The following is a 21,987-nucleotide window of genomic DNA, read 5'->3' on the forward strand; positions in this document are numbered from 1 at the left end:
TTTGAATAAATGTCTTTCTTTGTGCGTTTCTGAAAAGGACTCCAAATAGTTTTCACTGCAAAGTTTCCCCTCTGCTTCCGGCTCAGATGTTAAGAGACGTTAATCCTCTTTTAGGAAATGCTTAAAATCTAAAGTTCTTCAGGTTTACAACATTGATCTCAAGCATCAAAACCTGCTTTCGGTGTGGATAAAGCCAGCTACACTGCAAAAAGGGAACTTAAAGTAAGTAAAATTTTCTTAAAGTATGTATATTTTTTCCTTGATTTGAGCAGCTAAATAAGACTATTTGCCAATGGGATGAGAATGTCTACCCCTAAAATAAGATAATCAGACATCCTGCACTTAAAATGAGAACAATTCATCTCCATCATCTAATTTCAAGTGCAATAATCTTATTCCATTGGCAAATATTCCAATTTACCAGCTAAAATCAATGAAAAATACACTAATTTCAAGAGGATTTTACCTACTTTTAGTTGCCTTTTTGCAGTGTAACGTTGAGCCTCTGAATGAACCTGACTGAAGATGTGTGGAAGCACGCGTAAAAGCCCGCTCTGTCTCAGGACAACCAGCCTAATCATATAAAACCTGACATTTCTACCACAAAGAGCCGTCGTTTATCCATCCAGAAGGAGCAGAGGGGCCAGCTGATGGTGACAAAGCACTAAATCCACAGTAAATTCAAGCTTAAGCACCTAATTCTGGGTTTACAGACGATTCCAGATGTCTGTTGAATGGTTCAAGTATGTTAAAAAAACAAAAAAAGTTATATTTGATGATGAATGAACTGACTGCTCTTCACCCATTTGATATTGTTAGGGTGAAATAAATATTTTTTTATCTTAATTTCATAATCTACACGCTTTGCTTTGAAAACGGATTTAAGTTTATTTGTTCTCTGTCGTTTTTCTAACCATGATTGATGACATTCATCCAGTCACTCATTCCAGGAAGTGAATTTAGGGAGTAAAGTACATTCCTGTTGCAGAAAAATGGTAAAAACAGGTATTTAGCTGAGAGCTTGATTTAACGACAGGAGATTCTGTCAGTGGAAACGTGTTACCCCAGAATAAAGGCTTTTTAAATTCTCTCACGGTCATGACTTTTGACCTACAGACATCAAACATTTAATCCTCTTTCAAGTGAAATCATTTGTTTTGACACACAGCTCATGCAACAATTGTTTCTATTTGGTCTCTGGACGTGAAATAAGAAAGAATGCCATGCATGCTCAGTATGAGGGATTGCTGCAAAGCCATCAACAATGCAGACGACTGTCCACTGTGGCTCTACGCTCTTTCAGGAGGAGTGAATGCTGCTTGGAGAGACTTGATGCAACCTGCTGGATTTCCTTAGAGAGGAAACTTTCTGACCAATCAGGAGGATCTGATGGAATCTGACCATTTAAAGAGCCTTGAGATGACATGTAGGATGAATTGGCGCTATATAAATGAATAAAATTGAATTGAAAATATTCTGCTTTCTGACGCTGTGTTTCAAATGTCGGCGACCAACCTGAGCGCCAACGACCGTCGTCTTTTGCTGGCTCTGTCCGTGTGACCACTCAATCGGCACATTAGTTTCATTCCTAGACAACAAAACGATTGACAAAACCAACAAATATGCTCAGATTTTATCGTGTTCGAAGCCAGATTCTGTAATGATCAGAGGGAAAGGACCCAGAATTCAGCCAGACCAGCAGAGGTTTCTTTTAAAAAGAAGCTTTTTAATCACAAAATCAAAAGAACAGGGGACAAATCCAAACAGGCTGTCAAAACAAAAAGATGACACAAAAAATAAACAAACGAGCAGGGCAGACAAGGAAGGAACAGGCCGGACAGAATGGCTCAGGTTTCTGGAGGAAAAGGGGTCAAAAATCCAAAAAGCAAACCAACATACAGAATTTGCAGGAGGAGACTCACCCATACTCAACAGGACAACCTGGCACTGATGTCTGGTCTCAGCAGTTTTTATGGAGGTGGAATCAGGTGAAGCCGGTGAGAGGTGATTGCAGCAGGGGTGGAGTTAGGCAGGTGTGCAGAGTAAGTAATTAGACCAGACATCAGTGCCGAGGCTCAAAACAAGAACAGATAAAAAAACAAAAACAAACCAAAACTAAGAAACTTCTGAAGACATAACAGAATAAACTACAACAGTAAACACTAATCTTAACAAGAAACCAGACAAGACAGAACTCAAAACAGCCAGATAATAAAAGACAGGAGAGAGAAGGAAAAACTAAAACTAACATAAACCATAACAGAACTCAGAATATTACAAGATTCATCAGATTCACTGCAAAAACTAAACTAAAAATAAGTCAAATTTCTTAAACTGAGTGTATTTGTCCTTGATTTGAGCACGCAAATAAGATGATCTGCCAATGGAATAAGATTTCTGCACTTAAAATAGGAACAACTCATCTCCATCATCTTATTTCAGGTGCATTATATCTAATTATCTTATTTTAGGGGTCATAATACTCATTCTATTGTCAGCTCATCTTATTTACCTGCTCAAATCAAGGACAAAGACACTAAATTCAAGAAAATTTGACTTAATTTTAGTTTTGTTTTTGCAGTGTTGATTTACTCTGTTAGCACCGGATGGAAGGATTTGAAATCACAACAAAGACCGTATAAAACAAGACACCAGGAATGTACCAGAGTCATAACAGTCTGACTGCTCCGGGAATAAAAGTCCTTCTCGATGGGTCGGTAGTGCCGTTGTCCGTCACTGCCTTGGGTTTGTCCAGTGTGGCCCTCTCCACCACGGTTTGCAAGGCCTCCAGCCCTTTGCTGCAAACTTATTCTTAACATTTCTTTTTGCTGTCCACCTTCTTCTGCTTCGGCCTCTTCTTCACCTTCTCCTCGTCCCCTTCCCCCGATGTTTGCCTTTCCCTGATCGAGGCGAGAACTCAGAGCTGATGGTTTCTGAAAGCGGCCTACAGCCCTAGCTGCCATCACAACATCCCCAGCAGAGGTTGATGCAGCTCGTAACGACGTCCGCTCTCATCTCCGTGTCCTCGTCTGAGTTGTTCTCCGGCAGGTCCGGCGGCGCACGACAATCTGTACGCTTAAAACAAAGACTCACTGGCCTCTGTGTGTGTGGACCTAACCCCACTCAGTGATGTGCTCATTGTGTGGAACACTGCAGGCTTTCAGACGATCATTCCAATGCAGCTACTGGGACCTCCAGCCACACTGGAAGATCATTGTTATATGAGCTTTGGAAGTGTGCTCCTCCCCAATTTTTAATCTCTTTTATTTTTTTTTGTTGTTGTGTTTTTTATAGATGCTTCTCAAATGTTGGAGTTGAAACGTAAATTTTAGAGTTGAAGTCAAAGTTTTGGTGATCTAACACTGCCATCTAGTGGCTGCTTTATGGTACTGCGCGTGGTCTTTTTGCCCTCTGGTGGACACACTGCTGTACTGCACGTTTAAAAACCCTCAACTGTATCCGCATTTCTGTTAAAAAATAAGGTGGATAAGACATGTTTAATTCTCCTTTGAGTCAGTCACTGACTCCAATATAGCCTTTATATAGATTAACATGCACATAAGTTGCAGAAGTTTGTTCTGCTCCAGCTCTCCAGGTTCAGAAGAGAGTACACTGCAAAAAGGGAACTAAAAGTAAGTAAAATTAGTGTATTTTTCCTTGATTTGAGCGGGTAAATAAGACTATTTGCCAATGGAATGAGTATTTTTTACCACTAAAATAAGATCATTAGCTATCCTGCACTTGAAATAAGATGAGTTGTTATTATTTTAAGTGCAAATAACTCATTCCATTGGCAAATAGTCTTATTTAGCTGCTCAAATCAAGGAAAAATACACTAATTTCAAGAAGGTTTTACCTATTTTAATTCCCTTTTTGCAGTGTATAAATTCCAATCAGATGCTCCTGGCTCCTCTGTGCTGATTGGGCCTGTCTGCTCAAACATTATGTGAGTGTTAGACATTTCTGTCCCTCAAAACCGTCAAACGGTGAGCAAAAGGCATGTGGGAACAATAAGCTGACAGAAATGTGTCATTGTCGCATCAAACATGAATTAAATGGCGAAGAGAAAAGTAGATAACGGCATTACAAATTAAATTACATCAACTTTATTTGGTCAAAGCACTTGGTGCCTTTGTGAGATCTTGTGCAAAGTGAATCGAGGCAACAGACTCTGACATTATGAATGGCAGTTTGAAGCTTAATTGGTTAAGATTTATTGAAATCAGCATTAGTAATAAACATTTAATACGCTTGTAGGTGATCTTTTGAGATTTTGGGTTGAACAGATACCCAGTGAAACTTTCAGATTTTCATAAACAAATGGAAACTAATTTTTAATCCTAATTTAACACCATATAAAACCCCAGATACATTATGAGAAATTTATTTTCCAAGGGAGAGTGAGTAATTGCCCAATGTATGGACAGCAAAGGAAATATTTTACACTATCAGGATGTCTATTAACCTAATTCACAGCACTAAAATAACTATTAACAACTCTAAAAGCTATTCCATTATTCCTTTACCTTTAAGATGTATTACACTCCCCCAGACTGAGGCAACTTTCTATTGATGGTCTTCCTTTCTCTGACTATCGATGTAACAATACATTTTCAAGATGCATCTAATGCATCATCTCCTAATCCAATTAGGCAGGAATATATTCTGACAGACCTCAGGAATAAAAAGATGAAAAAGATCAGAACTAGATATATATGTCCTGTCCAGTTCCCCCTGAAGCAAAAGAAATTCATTTTAAAATTATAAATATAATGAATTACTAATGACTCTCTAAGGATATAATTTAAGATAGACATTTTATTATTGATTGATATTAGAGAGAAAAACTAGAACATCTTTTTGTGGTTGTTTAGATTGTCTGGCTTGATTTTTAGATGTGCATCCAGTTCGGAGGAATTCAACAAGCTGCTTTTACTGCAAAATAAATCAAACGTGGAGTATTAATTTAATAATTTTATCATATTGGCAAAACATTATTTACGCAAATGCAGTTTCTTCAAAATATGACCCACTGGAGGAATGAAATAAATATTTATGCATAATGTTTAACTTTTTTAAACGGAAAAATGTTCAGGCAAATGTCTTATTTCTTTTTTAGCCCATTTCAATGTTAATAATGCTGAATAATGCTCTTTTTTCTCCCCAGTGATAATGTCTAACGTAATGTTTTCCCTTTGTTTTCCTTCTGTTACTGTATGCTACGTTTTCTTGTGTGCATTTCTCTATTATAAGGAATCTGTACACCGTTTTCTCTTGTTGTTTTGGTCTCTTTTGTGAATTAATAAAGATTTATCCTGGGATGTTTTGTGACCCAACAGTGCCACCTAGCGGATACTAAGGACGTAGAATCAAGGAGAATAAAAAGTGAAACCATGACTGCATTATTTGCGTTATTGTCAGAAGTCAAGGGAATTCCCACAGAGGACAGAGCTGAGCGTTATGTCCGTGGAGCACAAGACCACACGGGTAAGATTAAAAAATCCCCGCTGGTTAAGTTAAATCTTTTCGCTGTCTTCGCCACCGCCTGCTCCCATATTTTACAGGAACTAGACGAGGAGCTTTCACGTCAACTTCTGCGAGGACACGACACAGGTTGGTGTTCTTTACTGGAACGCTGTAAAGTCGGAGCGATGTTTTATCGTCTCTAATTAGTTTAAAACACCCCCAAGAGACGCTTTGCTAAACCGACTAATTCATTTCTGTGCGCCTCGAGACGGCGTCCCTACTTCCGGTTGTCTCGCGCCGTTCGCAGACGCCGGCAAAAGCGAAACTTCCGCGTTAAAGGTAATTTTACTGGTGTTTTGTTGTGTTGTCGACAGAAGTTTTTGTTTTTTTTTTCTTCTGTGACAGAGAACGAGAGACGTGCTGTATCCACACGACAACAATAGACGACCATAAAAGAGCTGTAGGCATATTAATGACAAGTTTTGTGTAAAACATGTATTCTCTTTGAAAAAACAGACAAAACCATTTTCGTTTTGATTACATCCCTTCTTTTTTAACTAAATGTGTCACAGATCACGTGCTGTGATTTTAAGAACCGGTCTTTGTAGTTTAATTCACTGTCGTTTTAAATATTAGGTCATGTATGGCGCTGAGCATATATATATATATATATATATATATATATATATATATATATATATATATATATATATATATATATATTATAAGTATGAGAAAACATACTTTATAATATAGCCTAGTCAGTGCTGGGCACAGCTAATCAAAAAGTTAGCTTTGAAAACTGAAGATTAGTGTTTTCTTGGACGTTTTGTTCAACTTGTGTTGGATACTGTGCTGCCTGAAGGATTTCTGTTGGTGATTTATTTACTTTGTAATTTTTGGGACATTTGTTATGATGCATAACCAGTGGTGGTGGGCGTATCTGAGTCGCACAATCATCCATAAAACTAGTTATCCTATGTTCATTTTATGGGGTTCCAAAGGGCTGGTAACTTTGCAATGCATTGTGGGATGCGGTCGCCATTTTCCGGGGCAACGGCTTTTGTTTACATTGCGAACTCGGATGCTGTGTTGTGAGAGACAGAGACACAAAGTGCTTGATCGTACTAAAGAGATAAGTAATGGACTGTACTGAGACAAGCTAGATCCTGTTCCAAAGTTTTCACTATCTTGAAAAAATCACTAGGATCGATGAGATTGATCCATATGAGCGTAATAACTGAACAAAGGACTTAGACGACACTCCCCTGCCCACCACAATTCTCAAAACCTGAGCTTGTTTTCTCTCTCTTCAGTAGAATTCGTTTTCATACCAGAGAATAATTTAGAAATGTTCATAAAAAGCAACTTTGGGTGGGTCCAGGATCTCCAAACTTTTCATCTTAAAGAAAAAAACTTGTCATTTCGGGGGCACATAAACAACTCCCCTTTACCTCACAGTGCTCCTGCTCCGCTCCGATCTCTGCCGGACAAATTTGTTTAAAATAATTCCAAGTCTAGCATCCACTCTGTATTTATGTTGGACATATTTAGGGGCTTATGGAATTAATTTATTTAAAAGCAGGGAATATTCACAAAGTATCTCCTTTACTTTCACTTGGTTTGCTACCCTTAGCTGGCTAGGCTAGCATTAGCTCTCTAGGCTAGCCTGCTAGAGCTTTGAAAAACAAACATTCCCATTAATACTTTTAAAATTACTTAATGAAATATCACCGATAACCTCCAAGGAGTGAGGACAATCTATGATGTGATTTCTAAATTAATCTCCTATGCTGTGGAGGAAAAACGTTTTTTGCTAGCCTCAGCTGGTTAGGCTAGTGTTAGCGGCCTGCTAAAACCTCCGTGTAAAACAGCAAACAAGCTTTGATTCAAACTTACATGTCTGAAAATGTCATGAACACACACAGAGTGGAGACAGGCCCACCAGGAAACATGTTGAGGCCTATAAATAGAAACAAACTTTCTTGTGATATTGGTGTATTTTTACTTGTCTAATAATCTTAAAGGTGCATAGCCACATTATTTGACTTTTTTTATTTATACGTTAGTAGCTCACTCTGAGTTTATATGAAAGGTTATCATGTCCTGTTGTTATTTTGGTGTTTTATGCCTTGTGTTTTTTCATTTTTTTTTTTTGTAAATATAGCATTTGTTTTGTTTATTTACGATATTAACGAAAGTACGTACTGCACGTGCGCACCAGGGGTTAAAACAAGGATGCGGCTAACAGCTATTAGCATCTCCCATCGAAATAACGACACAAGGTCCAAGATCTAGAAAGAAAAAAAACCGCAAAACAAAAAGATTCCAGGAGAGAAAAGACTTGAAAGTTGCTGGGAATACAGTCTGAACGTTGGTGTTCACTGAAGCTTACGCTAAACCTGCCGAGGCTCAGATGTGACCGTAGAGTTGACTGACGAGTGGAAATACCAAACTCATGACACATCATTATTATGACCTCAAGGCTGAGAAATTAGCAAAGGGCCATGAGAACATTTTACCTTACCAGTATTTTAAATTACATTGTAAAATTTCCACAATATAAAACGAAAGTAATAAATGTCCACAAGAGTTTGCTGATGAACGATGGGAGAAAAGAATAAGATAAAAAGAAAACTTACCTAGAATAAAGAGGATATTTATGCGTAACAGACAAAAACATTAATTTCTTTAAACTAAATGCATCTCTAATGCAAATTAGCAGCTTCACATCTTTTGGCAAATCCTAACTGGATTCAATCTAAATTATATCTAAGTGTAGAGGGTGAATGATGAATAATAGCCTAATATTTGGGTTTTACATGAACATTTCTGTTCTGTTGAGTTTTATATATATATCAGCTAATAAAACAAAAATATTTAACTACCTAACTAATAAAGACAAGTTAGTGGAGCACTAAGATCACTATAAGCTACATTTCTGAACGGCCTACATGGGACTACTGACTGCAATATAAATTAGCAAACACAACAAATGTAAACTACACCAAAACATGATTTATATCTGACCTAGGTAGACTGTTGTTTATCACTGCTTTTATTTATATATATATATATATATATATATATATATATATATATATATATATATATATATATATATATATATATATATGTATGTATGTGTATTTATAAATTTTAAAAGGGCCCATTGTATCACCACAGTGGGATGCATATTCAACTAAATATGTCTTAAATATTTTTGTAAAGCTGGCAATAAATGTTTTTCAGTGAATTCCTTGATGGATGTCAGTTTAATTTGGCTGTCCAACAATGCTTTGTGTTTTCATGACCAGAGAAAACAAGCAAGCTCACAGATTTCTTTCTTAATGTACTCCAGGTCGGTTTATATTCAGTAATTTTCTTGTTTCCTTAGTGTTCAAAGGTACTGAACAGTTGATGGAGTTCATCATCGTAGGAAACCACAAACTTGCTGAGTAAGTCGTTCTGTTCATTAATGCCACCTCTGAGAACTTGTACCTTAAACTAGTGTTTGGTCTTTCAGATTATTGAAATCCTGTTTATGTGCAGAACTGAAAGAAGTCAGGAGCCATGGCTGATGCAAACATGTCTGCCAAAGATTACGTCAGCAATACCAGAGCTCAGCTTCTTGGAGGATTGCGGAACCTCTCAGTAATTGCTGAGAATTTGTATCAGCAAGGAGTCCTGAATGATGAAGAGTTCAACGAAATAAAGGCAGAGAAGGATGACTATGGCAGAACCGAAGCAATCCTGGACTCAGTTAGTAGAAAAGGTGAAGCAGCCTGCTACAAGCTACTTAGGATTATTTACTTGACAAGGAGAAGGACCTTAAAGAGACCAACTCCTCTCTTTAAGAACGGTCATGAACCTTCAGCAGGGGCTAAAGAGTTCGACCTGCACCACTGGATCAGCTGCTTTTCTTTCAAAGAGGACCCAGAAATGAGCTCAAACTACATACAGGGTAATTGTTACGTCACATTTTTCATTTGTTGTCCTTGTACTGATTTCATGGTAGCATTTGTGATAGCCTGCCTGTGAGATTTAACTATTGTTCCACAAGTGAATGCAGCAAACAATGAAGCCCCGTTTCCACCGACCCAACTCGATTTGGCCGGCCTAGTTTGGCTCCTCCCCGCTCGGTTTCACTCTGCACAGTTTGTATTTAAACCGGAACTAGAAAAGTCTGGAAGTGACGCAATCATGCTGTCCCCAGCCCCTTAGCGTGGGTCCAGCTAGCTACCGCGGCGCAAGATTGTGCTACTCCTTTGCGCGGACCGTGTGCGCAAGCTTCATTCAAAATGGGGGGGAGGTTTCAAAGGAGCCCTCGCCGCACAAGTTTGCCTGTACTGACATCAAATAGCCCAATTTTGTTAAATGCTCTGTATCTGAAAACAGCATACACAAGATACTGGCATATTTTTTGGCCAAGTTTGTGGGTACATACAAGGTTCCACCACCTGCAGCGCAAATAAAGTCTGAAACAACTACCCACAGCATGCAAAGCAATCAGCTTTTATTTAGTAAAACAAACTTTGTCTAAAATGGGCTTTACAGACAGGCTGTTTTCCCCCATCTTGAAGTCTTCACATCTTCCTGTAGAACAGGTGAACAAAACGTCTTCTTCTACATCTCTAGCCCTCCATTTATTTCTGTTTGGCTGCCATAAACACACCAACTACTCTTCATGATTGTTTCTAACAATTGTTTGCGGCCGTTTTGGAAGTGGGACGTCAACGACTGTTTCTTCTCGTTTTGCTGCATTTCCGCTGGTTATGATGCACACTGCCCCCCTATGTTTTAGGCGAATACTGCACGTACGGCCGCGTCGCGTATAAACGTCTCCAGCGCTTCAATGGACTCACAAGTATAACTCAGCCTTTAGCCCCCTTTCCCCCATGACCCACGTCTTGTTGCTCTGTCATTGACACTTTTTTTGCAACAAATGGTAAACAAAAACTAAAAAAATCATTATAAATAAAAACAAATAAAAGAGAAAAATACAAATAATGTTTGTACAATTGTATATCTGAAAGATTTTATATATATATGTATATATATATATATGCGTGTGTATGTGTATGCAAGATTGTTTCGGATTGTTTTACTCATTTCAGTAGTTAAGTGAAGCCCTTTTTTTATTTCTCACTTTTTTTCTGGGCTAGGGGTTTAGTTTCACACTAAATAGTAATATTATATAGTTTGACCCACTCTATACCACGGTCTGAGTGAATACTGGATTCTGATTGGCTGCAGTAGGTCCATTGAAAAGCGTTATAGGACGCCTATAAAAAAAGTTCAGGTCTAATAGCCTGATTGTTCTAAATTATTGCGCCACCTCAAACGTTGGCTGCTAACGACAAGACAGTTGACGCTGGTTCTCTCAGCTTCTGCTTATAAAAAAAACATTAAAGTATTAATAATTGGTTTAGTATTTATTCATTTCAAAAGTGACCATTGTATAAGCGGGATGATGCCCTTCGAAGTGTCCATTATCAGAAATGCATGCCTCTGCGTTGTCCATTAATTTGTGATAATGGACATCTCGTCGGGCATTCTCCCTTACTTCTTCATGGTAATCCTTAATATTAAGGTAGTCACTCTTCAGTTTTTCTGGACTTCCTCCGTAAAAAACCTGCTAATTTCTCCCCACCTTTGGCCGATCACTAAAAAGTGGCGTGTCCACGTCAGAACTGCGCTCAAGTCCACTCGATTGGACCCTGCTCTTAAGCAGTACCGGAGAAACCTTGGCTGGCCCTGAAAAAAACTGTTGCTGAAATGCTTGCAAAGTGGGCGGAGCTTAGTAGAGTGTACCAAACCAAGGTGATGGAAATGGGGCTTTAGTCACTACTTGAATGTTTCTTCTTCTTGTTTATTTTCTAATTTTAGGACCAAAGGTGTGCCACAGATATCAAACAAAGTTGAAAACAAAAGCAGCAAAAATATCGAAGGATTTTTGGAGGGAAAGCAAAAATCTTTTTGGAGAAAACAAGAAGCCCAAACTGTCATTTTACCCACTTATCTTAGACACAGAAGGGACAACTTCTCCATCCAAAATAAAGAAATTTATAAGCAAGAAAAGCAAGATGCATCGACCTAGCACCAAGCACAAACCTAAAGTCTCCCCAAGTGATTTGCTGAAGACAGATAAAAACATACTACTGGTTGGGAATCCTGGTATTGGAAAGACAGCACTGAGCCACGAAATGTTGAGACTGTGGTCAAAAAGAGACAAAAAGAAGCTGGATTACATGTTTTACTTTGACATGAGGGAAATAACCAGCAATTCACCAACAATGGGTTTGGAGGATCTTCTTTTTACTGCATACTGTCAACCTGATGAGGGCAAAGATGAAGTCTTGCAGGATATAGAGAGGACCTCTGATAATGTTACAATCATTTTAGATGGAGTCACAGCACTATCTTCATTGGTTGTGCAGAAAGTTGTGAAGAAAGATCTGCTGCCTGATGCAAAAATCATCATTACCTGCAGACCAGACGATGAGGAAGACCTCTGTCTTGAAGACTGGCTCAGAGTGGAGGTGAAGGGCTTCAGCGAGGAGACAATAAAAACATATTTGTCTACAACTCTGGGTGACGATCACAGGGAGGTTCTGAATAACACGCAAATGGTGACTCTTTGTCATGTTCCAATGTATGCACTGATGGTGGCCGCCAGCTTTTCGTCAGGAGACTCTCTGCTGCCCAGAACTGTAAATGAAATATACATCAGTGCTGTTCGGCACCGTCTCCAGTTGAAGGGAAACAAACTATTATCGTTGGCTAAAGCTGCTTTTTATGCAACTCAAAGAAAAACTGTGAGTCTGGAAGAACTTTCCTGTGAGGACAGCTGTGTCCTTTCCTTCCTGAAACCGCACCATGTAAAAGTGGCTCCCGCTGAAACCAGAACCGTCTATGCTTTTCTCCATTACACCATGCAGGAGTTTTTTGCAGCTCTGTGGCTGTTAAAGAATCCCAACAAGATCCGGGAGGTTTTCCAGCAGTGCCTCGCTAAGGAGATGAAACACATGAGACCTCTGATCCCTTTCGCGTGTTGTTTGTTGAACGAGAAGAGGCCACGTTTGATGAGCTGTCTGATTCCAGCCGAGGAGCTCAAGGAGACATCTGAGTGGTTCTTCAAAGAGATGATCAACACGTTTTCCAGTGACGCTGCTGTTGGTGACAGCGAGCCTTACATTGATATACCGTTCATATGCCAGTGTCTGTACGAGTCCCAGAGCTTGGAAGCCTGTATTTACTTTCTGGACAAACTTGACTTCCATCTTGACCTCAGTGGGGAGAACCTGGACCCTTATTCTTGCTGTGCTGTGGCCTATGTGATCACTCAGTCAACGGAAAGGAAAATACGTCTGAACCTTCAGGATGTGGTCATATCAGATCAAGAACTGAATCAACTGCTGGGATGCCTTCAAAATGTCCAGTGGTACGAATTAATCTACCTTTTTTAGTGTCACATACAGCAATTTGCAACATTTACTGGGGTATTTTATGGCTGAGAACTTATATAAACACAAATACTGTCTGGTTTTTGAATGACAGGTGTGATGCCCTCGGAGAGAAGCTGTGGAAAACGTTCCTCCTCAGTGAAGAGCGGATGGATTACTCCACCTTACTGGGTCTCTGTGGGAACACGTTGTACCTCCCGGTTGTGGGGAAACGGCAGCTGTTTCACAGAGCTGTGGAAGTTATGCAGAAGATGACAGCAAAGGTCAATGTCTGCCTCTACGGGGACAGAAAAGCTCCTCTGTGTGAGGTTCTGTGTGAATCCCTTTTACAAGCTTTGCCGCACATCGGCTCTCTCAGGTCAGTTTATTTGTTTTTACAAATGTATGGAAACTTTCTGTTGAATTTTGTTGAATGGTGCTTTAAAGTGTGAGCCATAATTCCAGTTTAAAGCACGTAAGTCCCAGTTGAGATGGATTCGGTTAGGTCTGCTGGTTCGTTCTGCTCTCACCGCAGATCACAACGTCATCTGCAAACATCACAGTCAGTAGAGATTTATTTCTATCCTTATCTGTAAACCTGTCCATTACAACAGCAAAAACAAACTCTCTTTAGGCCTCAGTGTCCCACTGCTCCTGTACAACCACCATATGTCCTTCTGCATTCCTCTTTTGGACGCCAAACCAAGCTCCAACGTGGCCATTGAAATTCACACCAGTCACCACGTTCTCTAGCCTCGTGAGACCATCCTGATCTCGCGAGCTTTCAAGGTTTCACTCGCAGATCAGTCTGGCTACTCTCCGTTAAAGAAAATTTGGAGCCGTTCACCAAACGAACGTCCAATCAGCGTTGGCTTTGAGGCGGGTTGAGGTGTGACGCAACGGGAAGCGCGACAGTTCAGTCTAAAGAACATGGCGGCTTCAGCCGATGAAACTAGCGTTAGCGTGGCTATCGAGCAAGTTTTATCGGCATTACAGAGTATTTGCTGAGCTAACGAGCCTTTACCTGCAGCAGCAAGAGTAGCTTGGCTTGTGGTTGTGTTTTCGTCGTCGCTCGTAACAGAGCAACGACGAATCTGATTGGTTTATTTGGCCCGTCTATCACCAACATAGGCCAATCAGCTAACCAGTATTTTCGTCCCTTCCCAAAGTTACTTCAACGGAAGGTTTCCAGATGGATATGCGGAGCAAATCTATCTGGCGGAGTCAGGTAACACGTTCTCACCTCTGGGAATATTCTGCATCGCTTCTTCTAACTCAATTCAGAATATCTCCTTCATCTCTAACTCACACCCACCTGTGAGGAGTACACATTTAAAACATTGAACATCAAACCTTAGATTTCTAGCTTCAGACTCATCACTCTATCTTGTATTACCTTCTTTTCTCCTCCTAAACATTCCTGACAAACTCCTCCTACACCATTTCTCTTCCCATCCACACCACGGTAGAACAGCTTGAACCTTGCTCCTAAGATTCTAGCCTTGCTACCTTTCCTGAACACACCAGCTTCCTCATCTGCATCATATCAGTTAGTTTTTCCTGTCATAGTTTGAACATTGAAAGTCCCTACTCTCAGTCCTAGACTCTTTCCTTTCTGCCGACAGACACACCGTCTTTTTCTCATTTCTCTTCTTCTTTAGTGACCCAACAGTAGCCAGATTTCCACTGCTACCCTGACGGTCACCAGCACCAGTAGCGGTCGTTGTTAATCCGGTAGTCTATCAATCCATTATGGGGATCAAGTTCTTGACTCTCACGGTAAATTGGCAAACGATTTAATGCTGATTCCCCTTTCTGACGCAGTCATCTGCGTTTATCCTTGTTTTGCACCAGCCCAAATAGGACACAGGACACTGTACCCCCTTTAAGGGTGCATTGGGGCGACGGTGGCTCAGAGGTTAGGGGGTTCGTCTTGCAATTGGCGGGTTGCCGGTTCGATCCCCTGCTCTGACTGTCTCTGTCGTTGTGTCCTTGGGCAAGACACTTCACCCGCATTGCCTGAGAAGGCCCAGTGGCGCTGTTGTATGGCAGCCTCACCTTTGTTAGCCTACCCCAGGGCAGTTGTAGCTACTAACATAGCTCACCACCGACAGGGTGTGAATGTGTGAATGACTAAACTGTGAAGCGCTTTGGAGGTCGTCAAGACTAGTTAAAAGCGTTATACAAGTACAAGCCATTTACCATTAAGCCGGGAGAGACATTGTAGCGAACATCAAAATATGAATTCTATATTTCTGTGTGGAAAGCTTTTATTTTGAACATTTTATGGCCGTAAATAAAAATACAAATAATGTGGAACCTTTGCTTACGAGAAACCCAACTTGAGAGTTTTTCGAGATGGGAGCCATTTCTCACATGACGTTTTTGCTACCACCTGAGAGTTAAAATTTGCTGTAAGAGTCAGTGTCATGGCAAGGCAAGGGAAGGCAAATTTATTTATATAGCACAATTCAGTACAAAGATAATGCAAAGTGCTTTACATGATTAAAATATAGCAAAATAAAACAGAATAAAAGCAAGTAGGAATAAAATGTACATAGAAAAAAGAACAAAAAAGTGGTGATTCAGTTAACTAGGACAGTTGAAGGCAATCCTAAACAAATGTATTTTTAATCTTGATTTAAAGGAACTCAGGCTTTCAGCACCTTTACAATTTTCTGGAAGTTTGTTTCAGATAAGTGGAGCATAGGAACTAAATGCTGCTTCTCCTTGTTTAGTTCTGGTTCTAGGTATGCAGAGCAGGCTGGAGCCAGAAGACCTTAGTGGTCTGGAGGGTTTATACGCTGATAACAAGTCTGTGATGTATTTAGGTGCTAAGCCATTCAGGGATTTATAGACTAACAGAAGTATTTTAAAGTCTATTCTCTGAGATACAGGGAGCCAGTGTAAGGACTTTAGAACTGGGGTGATGTGCTCTACTTTCTTAGTCTTAGTGAGGACGCGAGCAGCAGCGTTCTGGATCAGCTGCAGCTGTCTGATCCACATCATGGTGAACGCTGCAACAAAGCAGCTATAGATACAGCAGCAAACAGAGGTTTTTCTAGAAAAAGGACACATGGAGGAGTTGGTTATCTTAAAAAGATAGATTGAATACCTTTATTAGTCCCCCAGGGGGGAAATTAAGTTTATATACAGCCCTGCCAAGGGTAGACAGGTGCCTGAGGCCGCTGCCCAAGGAGGTAAACATTGGAAGAAACCCCCTGACAAAGTTGCAGCACAGCATTTTTCTCGTTTCAGAGACATTCTGAAAGGGAGGAAGAAACAGATTAAATTAGACAGGTTTTCATTGAAAATGAATCTGGTTATTCTGTTCAACTGTCTCCACCACCCCCCATCTGCATTTTTATGCCGTCTGATCTCCAAGGTAAATGCTGGACATTATACTGTAACTGTCCATAATAAAACCAATTAATATATCTACATTAATTGTGTTTTAATATAAGATGTTGTTGTGGTTGTTATTTATAAATACATTTTTCTTGTAAAAAAAACATGGCCTACTGGTTTTGACGTGGATAGGAAGTGTTGGCGGAGAAGTTTTGAGATGCTGGTGAAGAGGTTTCAGATAGACACGTCTTGGAGTTATAGTATATTATTGATAACCATTATAAATAGGGCTGGGTGTCATCTAGGATAAGCCGATTCGATACGATTCTGAATACATAGCTCACGATACAATACGATTTTCGATATAGCTCAGCTTGATTTGACAAGATTTTTTACTTTCAAATTAATGCAAAGTCAAAGTCATTCAATCAACGAAACCAGCCAAATATTATATTTATGTTCAATTTAGTGAACACTGATATATTAACAGGAAAATAAAGTGCATTTGGTTCAATGCATTTAACGTATCATAGAAACCAAAAATGTGCCCAAACGTCTGATTTCAGGGACGAAGGAGCTTCTAAAATCCTGTCGGCCGTTCCGCAAATTCGTCTCACTTGCACTTCCTCATGTGAACAGTAATGTGCGCTATAATAACGCCCCCTAGGGGCTGGGAGGTATATCGATATTAAATTGTATTTTAAACATCTACATTAATCTTTGTATCGATTTTTATGCACAGCTCTAATTATAAGTGTGTACATAGTAATTATAACAATAGATTTTCATACCACAGACTTGCTCTGCTGCAGTTACTGCCTTTGGTTTTATATCACTACATCACTCTTGTTCTGTGTTCTTATCTTAGCCCGACATCTCGTGGTACCTTCACAACAACCTTTTTAAAATCAAATCACAAATGAAAAGCTTTAAAAATTGCTTTTTGAAAAACTACGACTGCTTATCAAACCACATGCATTGCTCAAATGTTTATAATCCAACAACTATATCTTTGAATCTCACCTTACATCTTGTCTTTCCTCATTTTTCAGTGTTGCGTTAGGTGCATTAGTTCAGATGGGACACATTAAAGTAAATCCGTATGTTTATTACATGTTCTGTATATTTCTGTCATCATGAATCTTCAGGATGACCCACAGAGCTTTACTGAACCAGGAAGAACGCAACGACGCGGTTGAAGAGGATCAGAAGAACATGTTCCTGGATTTATGCCTCACAGCAGCACTGCACAGCAAAGAAAAGTTTCACTGCGTAATGACTGACCTCGCGTCTATCAGTCAGATGAAGACGGATGTAGTAAACACTCTCGTTGATTTACATCAACATGCAATGAGCAGATGGCTTTCCACCGGCTTCCCAACTCTGCAGTCAGTTTTCAGAGCAACCCCTGCAGTCTGGACCGTAGACCTCTCACAAAGAAACATCTCCGCCCTCCTGGAAGTTCTCAAACTCCAATCAGAGAAGAAGCAAGTGATGCTGAGAGGCTGCTCACATGAAGAGAGCGAAGTGAGGAGTTTGCTACAGTGTCTGCCTTATATCTCACAGCTCAGGTGCATTATCTTTTTAATCTTCAACATTTTAATGTTTTGCATCCTTTTTTCATCTTATTTTCAAATTATTCCCTGCTTTTTGCCTTTTTATCAGTGTTTGGACTGCGTCATCTACGTCCTCAGAGGACATGGGGTTCTTGGAAATGTTGGTCCGTGCTGCAGCAGAAATAACGCAGCAGAGAGGAGTGAACATGCTGGAGACGTTGTTGTCAGTGTGCACATACCAAAGGGTTCCTCTCCAGTGGAAATGGTGCGATTTCCTTCTGGACCTGTACTCTTCCAAGTCTGAGGCAAGCCTGAGTGTTTCGTCGTTGCAGTCAGCTCCTGCTGTCTGGTTCGCTAACCTCTCGAAAAGGAAGACCTCCGTTTTTGTAGAAGTGCTAAAACGTGAATCGGAGAAGAAACAAGTTAACCTAACTGGATGTTCACACGAAGAGGATGAAGCTAGGAGTTTCCTACAGTGTCTGCCGTACATCTCACAGCTAAGGTAAATTAACATTATATTATTCAACTTAACATTAATATTTGGAAACAAATCCTCATATGACATCCTCAGCCACTGTCTTTTAATTCACCAATTACACTGAATGAAAACAGAGTTTTACTATAATACATTCTGGACAAAAAAAGTAACAGCATAAATATGCTAAGCCATTTTTATTCACTTCTTACATGTTTTATTGCTATGCAAAGCATATCTATATGCTGTATATAGATATATATATGTGTTAAAATTAAAGAAAATAAAAGCCGGCGACACTTGGATAAACAGCAAAAGCAGTTTAGGTTTACAAATTTTGCGTAGAAATTTTAATTTTGACATGATTTATTAGAAGGAGGACCCAAATGCATAGTGGTGACAAAAGGTGAGCAAATGATGAGGAATCATAAAAACCAGAACAGAGGCAGCAAAACAGGAGGGACCAGTGATGTGAAAATGAAACTGAACAGTTTAAGAGGCAGAGCAGAAAGAGAGGAAGCAAGGAAAAAATTACAATAAATACAAAAAGAGCCAAAAGAATTCAACTATATCACAAAGAATAATCAAATCTTAAAAGATAAATAACTCAGGAGGAAATGATCTAGGAAAAAAAATCAAAAACGCAAACAACCACGGATATGACAAATTTTGCTAACATTTTATTCATGATGAAGATTTTAGTGATTACCATCAGTATTTATACTAATTCTGCTTTGTGGAATTACAGCTGCAGCATTATTTTGTGTTGACCTTTTAAACAATTTCCCAGTAAAATTATTACTTGTATTAATGTTGTTTTGTCATTAATAAAAACATACTTACTGGTATGTTTTTGTTACAAGAAAATAAGATAGAAAAAATTGCTTTTTCCTGTAAAAAAAAAAATGCAATGAGAAGGCCTTGAGGTGAATTTTTCGACTAAAGACGGCCAAATAATTGGAAGTCCTTGCTGTTGAAGTAATGAGTCCTTTAAAGCATTCATGATACATCTCAAGGCACTTTCCAAAGTCAAATTCTATCAGATTATACAGATTGGTGAGAAAGTTTCCTCTCTAAGGAAAACCAGTAGATTGCATCAAGTCTCTCCAAGCAGCATTCACTCCTCCTGAAAGAGCGTAGAGCCACAGTGGACAGTCGTCTGCATTGTTGATGGCTTTGCAGCAATCCCTCATACTGAGCATGCATGAAGCGACAGTGGGGAGGAAAACTCCCCTTTAACAGGGAGGAGAACCTCCAGCAGAACCAGAACCAGGCTCAGTATGAACGCTCATCTGCCTCGACCCACTGGGGCTTAGAGAAGACAGAGCAGAGACACAGAAAGCACAGAAGCTCACATTGACCCAGGAGTACTTTCTATGTTATATGGTAATAGTGGATGATCTGCCTCGCCTGGATGATGTCACAGCTAACAGAACGCCAGACCAGGTGTACCTTCTATGAAGAGAAAACTGACAGAGAACAAAAAGTTAAAAGTTTAAATGACAACAAACAATGCAGATTAGAGAACATTAGAAGAACAGACTGAGAAAAATAGACCCCGATGTCCTCCAGTAGCCTAAGCCTATAACAGCATAACTATATAGCTCAGGGTAACATTAGCCACTCTAACTATAAGATTTATCTAAAAGGAAAGTTTTAAGCCTTTCAGGATCACTGTAGTGTGAATGCTTATTCAGCATTCCCTCAACTAGAGAAACTGCATTTCCCCTGGAAATTCACTGTAAATGCTGAAAGTCTCATGTTTCGGTTTAGTAAGGACCCAAATGTAGACAAACGGACAAATTAGGGATTTTAAATAAACTGCCTTGCCCTCCCACCAGGCAAGGCAGTGGTAGAAAATAATGGCCACACATAATATGGACCCTTTGACACAATTTTTATATTTTCATTTAGGGGTGTAATCACTTTTGTTGCCAGCAGTACAGACATTAACGGCTGTGTGTTGAATTTTAGGGAATATAACATTTGCTGTACGCTGACTACTGTACATTATATCAAAGTATCATATGCTCAGTGGTGTCCTAGATAGAATGAGTCTGTTTACAAAAAAATATTTATTCACTGTATGTATATCTGCATATAAAGTAAAATATTCTTGATATTTTCTTCTTCTTTTTGTTTTTGCAGTGTGGTTCCTCTGTGTTCAAAGTCTGTTGAGCAAACCGGATTCCTTGCCAACCTTTTCTGTGCCGCAGCAGAAAGAGAAAAACAGACAGGAGAGAAGACACTGGAGCTGGTAGCATCGGTCTGCCGCTATAAACACTTTCCTTTCAATAACAGATCCGTCGATGAAACGTTTAGGCGTAATTTCCTCCTGGATTTGTGCGGCCAGTTGATTGACCATGGGAGTAAAACGGGTTTGAGTCTCCTTCCGTCGTTGCGGTCGGTTTTTCAGTCAGCGCCTGCAGCCTGGACCATAAACCTCACAGACAGAAAGACCTCCATCCTCCTGGAAGTGCTGAGACTCCAAGTAGAGAAAAAAACAGTGAAGCTGACTGGTTGGTCACATGAAGAACGTGAAATAGGGAGCTTCGTACAGTGTCTGCCGTTTATATCCAAGTTCAGGTATATCAACTGTATTTAACACCATCCATCCATCCATTTTCCTACACACTTATCCCTCATGGGGTTGCGAGGGGTTGCTGGTGCCTATCTCCAGCTGTTAATAGGCGAAAGGCGGGGTACACCCTGGACAGGTCGCCAGGCTATCGCAGGGCAACACAGAGACATGTTTTATCTATATCATTATTATAATTTATGACATTAGTTTATGATGGATCAATGTTAAAATCACCCTACTTGAAACTATTTCAGACATTTCAAACATTTTTTTTTATTTCACCCTTGAAAGCACCCTCTTGAGCCCTAAGATTGAAAGCTAACCAGTCTGTGACAAAGGGAAATCAGGCCTTTGCCTCACAGTTGCCAGAATGTGTTACTGAAGTGTTTTAAATCATCGTCCCTTTTTGTAATTGACACACACAACATTTTACCTGTAATCTCTGCCAAACCTCTGCCTCTGTGTTCGTTCAATGAACCTTGGGCGTCCGAATGCAAGAAGTTGCTCCAGGCTGAAGCTAGTTCAGGCCGAAGGGGTTAGCTAGCTAGCTAGCTAGCGGCTAGCTAGCTGCTAGCTCAGGGGGAAACAACCATTGTTTGGGAAACCAGGCCTGGGCGAGCTATACACGGGTTCTGGTGGTCTAAATGTTTCTTTCTTGTTCCAGGTTTGTTCCTGAGTGCTCACCTCTTCATGAACAAACCAGGTTCTTGGTGAATCTGTTCTGTGCAGCAGCAGAGAGAGAACAGCAGACAGGAGAGAAGATGCTGGAGCTGCTAGCATCAGTCTGCAAATTTCAGATAGCGCCTGTGAGTGACGGTGAAATGAATGAGCAATCTCAAAGGACTTTCCTTTTGAATCTGTACTCTCAGGTGGTGGCCTGTGAATCTAAAACAGGCCTGAGCCTCCTTCCTTTGTTAAAGTCCGTTTTCCAGTCAGCTGCTACAGTCTGGATCATCGACCTCTCGGAGCAAAAGACCTCCAGCCTCGTTAAAGGGCTTAAATTCCAATCAGAAAAGAAACAAGTGGTGTTGAAAGGCTGCTCACATGAACAGAGGGAAGTGAGGGGTTTCCTACAGTGTCTGCCTCGTATCTCACAGCTCAGGTACAGTTATTAAA

At 40.0% G+C, this 21,987-nt stretch overlaps 1 protein-coding gene across 1 annotated transcript; it reads left to right on the plus strand.

Moving 5' to 3' along the window:
• Positions 1-8,906: 8,906 nt before the first annotated feature.
• LOC110366826 (protein NLRC5) lies at positions 8,907-13,664 on the plus strand. The gene is made up of 5 exons (XM_036128509.1): positions 8,907-8,924; positions 8,993-9,430; positions 11,356-12,910; positions 13,027-13,290; positions 13,526-13,664. The coding sequence occupies exons 2-5, from the start codon at positions 9,040-9,042 to the stop codon at positions 13,662-13,664; spliced, it is 2,349 nt and encodes a 782-aa protein (XP_035984402.1). The 5' UTR covers positions 8,907-8,924; positions 8,993-9,039.
• The last annotated feature ends 8,323 nt before the right edge of the window (positions 13,665-21,987 follow it).

This window comes from Fundulus heteroclitus, chromosome 24 (genome assembly GCF_011125445.2).
Source record: "Fundulus heteroclitus isolate FHET01 chromosome 24, MU-UCD_Fhet_4.1, whole genome shotgun sequence".
Classification (NCBI taxonomy): domain Eukaryota; kingdom Metazoa; phylum Chordata; class Actinopteri; order Cyprinodontiformes; family Fundulidae; genus Fundulus; species Fundulus heteroclitus.

Excerpts from the sequence above, each read along its gene's own strand:
- LOC110366826 (XM_036128509.1), top strand. The coding sequence starts at position 9,040 with ATGGCTGATGCAAACATGTCTGCCAAAGATTACGTCAGCAATACCAGA. Across the intron at positions 9,431-11,355 it reads GAGCTCAAACTACATACAGG|GACCAAAGGTGTGCCACAGA; the intron begins GTAATTGTTACG and ends TTCTAATTTTAG. Across the intron at positions 13,291-13,525 it reads CCGCACATCGGCTCTCTCAG|CAAAAACAAACTCTCTTTAG; the intron begins GTCAGTTTATTT and ends CCATTACAACAG.